The sequence below is a fragment of the Canis lupus genome, chromosome 9 (genome assembly GCF_048164855.1).
Source record: "Canis lupus baileyi chromosome 9, mCanLup2.hap1, whole genome shotgun sequence".
NCBI lineage: Eukaryota > Metazoa > Chordata > Mammalia > Carnivora > Canidae > Canis > Canis lupus.
Genome location: NC_132846.1, coordinates 75,440,221 through 75,446,322, shown reverse-complemented (window position 1 = coordinate 75,446,322; position 6,102 = coordinate 75,440,221). Strand labels below are relative to the sequence as shown.

General features: G+C 48.6%; 1 protein-coding gene across 1 annotated transcript; it reads left to right on the top strand.

Moving 5' to 3' along the window:
• Positions 1–913: 913 nt before the first annotated feature.
• LOC140639531 (disintegrin and metalloproteinase domain-containing protein 21-like) lies at positions 914–3,568 on the top strand. Its single transcript, XM_072837753.1, has 3 exons — positions 914–1,040; positions 1,290–1,949; positions 2,091–3,568. Exons 1-3 carry the CDS (start codon positions 914–916, stop codon positions 3,566–3,568), a joined length of 2,265 nt encoding a protein of 754 aa, XP_072693854.1.
• Positions 3,569–6,102: the final 2,534 nt, after the last annotated feature.

Here is a 6,102-nt window from a genome sequence, read left to right as displayed (position 1 = left end):
CCTATTTGCAGCTGCCCCATCTGATGATGGGTGAGTATACAAACTGTCCAAGCACTTCATTAGGAGTACTTTCACGCTTTCAGTAGACAGCATGTACATGGAGCTTAGCACACTATCATGAGAGGAGCAGAATGCTTGCCTTTAAGTTTGTAGGTCGTAATTTCTCCACAACATGAGATCTACCCTCTTACCAAAATTGTACCTGTAGGCACACTATTGTGATTTGCAGGTGCAGGGTTCTGGAGCACACCTCTGGAACAGAATCATGTTGCATAACATAAAACCATAACCCAAGAGATGCAAGTCCACATTGCCCCTCCCACCAGTGCTGGCAACTGCCAAACCACTCTCTGCTTCTTTGTTCCTGAACCCAAATTATAGGTGCCCATCGTTGACAAGGCCAATATTCAAGATATGAGTTTTGACTGGAAAGACAGGGAGCTTGGTTCAGGAGGCCACTCACATGAGCAAAAGGGGCACACCTGTGAGGTTTTTCTAACTCTAAAGACATTAAAGGTTTTTGAGAAGCTAGTCGCACAAGGGAGCGCAGTGCTTGGAACATTTATAGCCCACACGTAGGCTCCCAGGTGCCAACTACCATCCTTGCCTCAGCGCAGCCCCATCCCTGTGTCTTCTGCTCAGGGCAGCCACACATGCAGCCCAAGGCCAGGAAAGAACCACGATAGAGGACTGCAAGCCCCAGGGCCACCCATGGGGTCAGCAGTATATTCTTTTCTTACCAGCTGGAGTGACAAAACAATAAAATACAACCTGGAACCTTACCAGTCCTCACCAAAAACTGGGCAATGTTTTACTCAGTGAGCACAAAGGAGGCTTCCAAAAATACCCAGAAGGATCCAAAAACTTGTAGGTTGCTGGCAAAGCAGAATAAGATGTGTAAATTTACAAAGCCATGGTGTTCCACAGCTACTTGGTAAAACTTGCCGTGTCCCCTAACATGCCGAGGAAGGAGAAAGGAGTGGTCTCCACAGAGAGCGATATTGGCTGTGCACAGAACGTGACCCAGGGGAACCATGGCAGTTGGAACTGGTAGAGAAAGTAATTGCTGTATAACCGTATGTCACATATTCAAGGGTCTGGAGGAAAGACTGAACGTGTGGGAAAGGGGCTGCCTCTGGGTCCTACCCCCTCCTCACCCCTCACACATCCACCCCAGCTGAACTGATGTGCAGACCCACCCTCTGCCACACCCGGTGTTTGTGACCTAATCACAGCTGGTTGCCAGGTGTAGGGACCTGGCAGCCTGAGGCAGTCCTCTGTTCTGTCAGATCCTCTAAACCTTGCTGTGCGGAGGGTCCTCCTTTTATCTACCTCACTGCCAGATGTCCCTGAGAAGGGCGTGAGGCTGGCAGAGGGCCGAGACACCATGAGAGGGCTCCTCTTTCTGCTTGTGCTCTGGGCAGGGCTGGCTCCCACCCAGGGTTCTCAAGGCCGTCCCTCATGGCGCTACGTCTCCTCTGAGGTGGTCATTCCCAGGAAGGAGTTGCACCGCGGCAAAGGCGTCCAGATGCCAGGCTGGCTCTCCTACAGCCTGCACTTTGGGGGCAAGAGGCACGTTATCCACATGCGGCGCAAGAAACTCTTCTGGTCCAGGCATCTGCTGGTGATGACTCAGGATGACCAAGGTGCCTTGCAGATGGACTACCCCTTCATCCCTCCTGACTGTTACTACCTCGGCTACCTGGAGGAGATTCCTCTTTCCATGGTCACCCTGGACACGTGCTATGGGGGACTGGAAGGTATCATGAAGTTGGATGACCTTGCCTATGAGATCAAGCCCCTCAGCAGTTCCCAAAGATTTGAACACATTGTTTCTCAGATAGTGGCAGACAGCATTGCAACAGTCCCTACCTATAAACTGGGACTGAAGGAGGATAGAGACCTCCTATTCTCTCAAGCAAATGCCAGTGTAGTTACGCGGCTCTCAAGTAAGATGTATTCATCTCATCATGGTTATGTGAAATCGCTTGCCTTAAGTTCACACTCAATGTATAGTGTGTTCAACAACGTGTCTAAATGTGCCCAATTTCTAATATCGGTATTTAATTTGATTGACACATTCTTTTTAGGACTTGATATAAATTATTACGTTGCATTCATTATTATATATAATCAACGAGATCCAAATGTCCTTAACAATTATCACCCGACAGATAGTCCATATGGTCGATATTATGTCTACAACTTGTATGCACTTCTTGCACCACATTCATCCATAATTATGATTAAAAATGTGCCACAGGATGCTGAATTTGAACCTGTCGCATATGCAATTTGCAATCGTGGTAACCTCATCATGCTAGGATATCTAGGCAGACAGTATTTAATATTGGCTATTGTAGGAGCACAAAAGGTCGCGAGAAGTTTTGGTGTATACTATGACGATCCTTATTGTTCCTGCCAGAGAAGGTCCCAGTGCATTATGAACAACTATTTTGCTCTGACAGACTCTTTCAGTAACTGTTCCTTCATGCATATGCAGCACATACTGGGTGGTGGCGTAGCTCAATGTATTTACAGCTCTGAAATGGTGTATTTTAATAGAAGCTTGACTCGGGAGCATTGTGGCAACTACAGAGTGGATCCCCTTGAACAGTGTGACTGTGGCTCCTTCAAACAGTGTTATAGCAATCTCTGCTGTCATAATGATTGTACCTTCACTACTGGAAGCATATGTAATACAGGCAGATGCTGCACAAACTGCACCTATTCCCCTGCTGGGACACTCTGCAGACCAATCCAAACTGTGTGTGATCTTCCGGAGTACTGCCGAGGAGGGTCCTTGACATGCCCTGATGATTTCTATATGCAAGATGGAACCCCGTGCACTGAAGTGGGCTACTGTTATCATGGAAACTGTACTGATCGCTCTGTGCACTGCAAAGAAATCTTTGGTAAAAATGCTGTGAATGGTGCAGATGTATGCTATACCATAAATAGAAGAGGTGATAGATATGGACACTGCAGAAGAAATGAGAGGTTAATGGCCAGTACGGCTTGTAATCTAGAAGACATTCAGTGTGGAAGACTGCAGTGTAGCAATGTCACCCATCTCCCTCGGTTGCAAGAACATGTGGGATTCCATCAGTCTAAGATATCAGGGGTCTGGTGTTTTGGGCTGGATTCACATCGTGGCACAGGAACAAATGATGTTGGTCATGTGCGATCTGGTACTCCCTGTGCTCATGGAAAGTTCTGTCAAAATACCTACTGCAATGGCACTATAGCTCAGCTGAATTATGACTGCATCCCTGAAAAATGCAGTTACAGGGGCATTTGCAACAACAACAGGAACTGTCATTGCCACATAGGCTGGGATCCTCCACGGTGCGTTGATCGAGGTGCTGGTGGGAGCACAGACAGTGGACCCCCTCCCAGAAGAATGCGGGCAGTCAGGCAAAGTCATGAGTCAGTGATATATCTGAGAGTGGTCTTTGCTCGAATCTATGCCTTGATAGCCGCACTCCTCTTTGGCGTTGCCACCAATGTAAGAACCATTAAGACGGTTGTAGTTAAGGAGCAGATAGTCCATGAGGGCAATCCATAAATCAGCCTCCAGCCCCCTGAACAGCTATTGGAAACCCACAGAAACATGATTGAAACTATAGCAAGTTGGTGGCCATGCTGAAATCCACGTTTCCAGGGGCCTGCAGGAGAAAAAAGGGATCCCACGCACATCATGGAGCTCTCGTACCAGGTCCGCGATTGGTCTCTGACCAGCCGCCTGAAATAAATCTTGAAAAGTACACGTTGGTGGCCTCTCCACATGTTTGTAAGCCTGTAAAAGCCCAACCTGAGCTCGAGACTGTCGGGAAGACCTGAGTCAGCAGCCTGGCCTTGAGCTGAGGTCCCTGGCTGCAGAATTCAGGGAGGTAACCCCAGGTTCTTTTAGGGCAAATGCATGATGTTCCTTCAAACCTGTGCCCATGAGCACTGAGGTTTTTCTCACCCTCCAGGTAATCTCCCCTGCTTCAGTCCCACAGGGGGTGTATGGCGATGGAGGGCTATCCCCACCCACACTGCGTGTCCTACACTGGGGTGGCTGTGGGTTGTAGGGGAGGGTGACTGGGATTTGATACCGTCTAGTGCAAGCTGGGCCACCCTGGTAAGCATGTTTCTGAATGCGGGAGCCCTGGGCCTTGGTCCTGATGGTTACACCCTATCAACTCAATCATAAAAGACAGTAAAAATGCCCAACACTGCCTCTACCATCCAGAGGGACCCCTATGAATATTTGTTTATTTGTTCTTCCCTCCCTTTCCTCTTGCCTGCATTTTAGGGAGATGAGCAGTGACCATAGCTAAGCAGGTGCAGTGAAAAATTCAACTTGTAATACATCAGACACGGAATCACACCCACTCTTCCCCCCCCATCACCCGTGATAAGGACCTGCCTGTGATTCCTTCTCTGGTTATCTCAGGCAGCCTTTACAATCACCACCCAGAGTGGAGCCTGTGAAATGATATATATTATTGAAGTCCGGTTTGCCAACATAGAGTATAACACCCTTCCACCTTTTGTGTAATTGGCGGCTTGCTACTCTGTGCTCTTTCTTCTGTTCTCTGGGGTCCCAGGAGGGAGATCAGCCTTTCCCGGGTCATTGTGCCCCTTCACTTCTGGGCTCTGTACCTATTAAATCCTGTGAGCCTACTTCCATTGAGGGGTGAACTGAAACTCCATGTTCAGGCAGAAATGCCATAGGGTCTCACATCCACAGAATGGGTGCTCAATGGCCAAGGAAGTCACCTGTCACCTCCATGTGGACAGTAAAGGTTCATCCTTCACCAAGTCACAGTCCGTGTGTCCTTTTTAAAAAAAATTTTATTTATTCATTCATGACAGACACAGAGAGAGCAAGAGACAGGCAGAGACACAGGCAGAGGGAGAAGCAGGCTCCGTGCAGGGAGCCTGCCATGGGGCTCGATCCCGGATCTCCAGGATCAGGCCCTGAGCCGAAGGCGGCGCTAAACCACTGAGCTACCCGGGCTGCCCATAGTCTGTGTGTCCTTAATTAAGTACAGCAACTGTGGATGCCCAATGCAATTGTCCAGACGGTTGGGTCTGGGGGTCTAGCCAGTAACCCCCAAAATGTCTTGCAGCTGGACTGGCTCACTCACATCCTCACCAAGATCACCCAAGCGCTTTGGGAAGGAGCTTCTGCTTGCTAGTGGTCTGTAGCTTCGCTGTTACACTGGACTTCATCCATATGCAGGGACAGTATTTTGTTATTAGTTCCATAGACACTTGGATACACTTGTGCCTCTGTGCAAGCACTGTTGCTATGAAACTTCTGCATGTGTACTTACATAATGCTTTATCCACCATTAACATATTTCAAACAGCATTATTTCTGACCAGGGAACACACATCGCAGTAAATGATGTATAGAAATGCATCCATGTTCTTGGAATTCACAGGTTTTTCCATGTTCTCCATTGTCCTGTAGCAGCTGTTTTGATAAAAACGGTGGCATGTCCTTTTGGAAATTCTGTTAGAGTAAGCTAGGTGACAATATCTGGCAGACCCGGGACAATGTTCTTTAAGAGGACATATAGAGGGGAGGGGGCAAGATGACGGAAGAGTAGGGTCCCCAAGTCACCTGTCCCCATGAAATTACCTACATAACCACAAACTGTGGTTGAATTGAAACTGTATTTTCCGAGGACGAGGGGCAAGATGGCGGAAGAGTAGGGTCCCCAAATCACCTGTCCCCACCAAATTACCTAGATAACCTTCAAATCATCCTGAAAATCATCGCTTCTCGGCCTGAGATTTAAAGAGAGAACAGCTGGAATGCTAGAGTGAGAAGAGTTCGCGTCTATCAAGGTAGGAAGACGGAAAAAAAATAAATAAAAACCATCCAAGGGGGAGGGGCCCCTCAGGAGCCAGGCTAAGGCCACGTGGCGAGTGCCCCCAGGACAGGAAGGCCACGTCTTGGAGAAGCAGGAGCTTCATCAGTCTTCCTGGATAGAAAGGCGCTCGCAGGGAGTTGGAGCAGGATCCCAGGAGGGGTGGGGATGCCGTCAGGTTCCCAGGGGCACTAACAGAGGACATGTGCCCGGGGAGAGTGCCACACGCCTC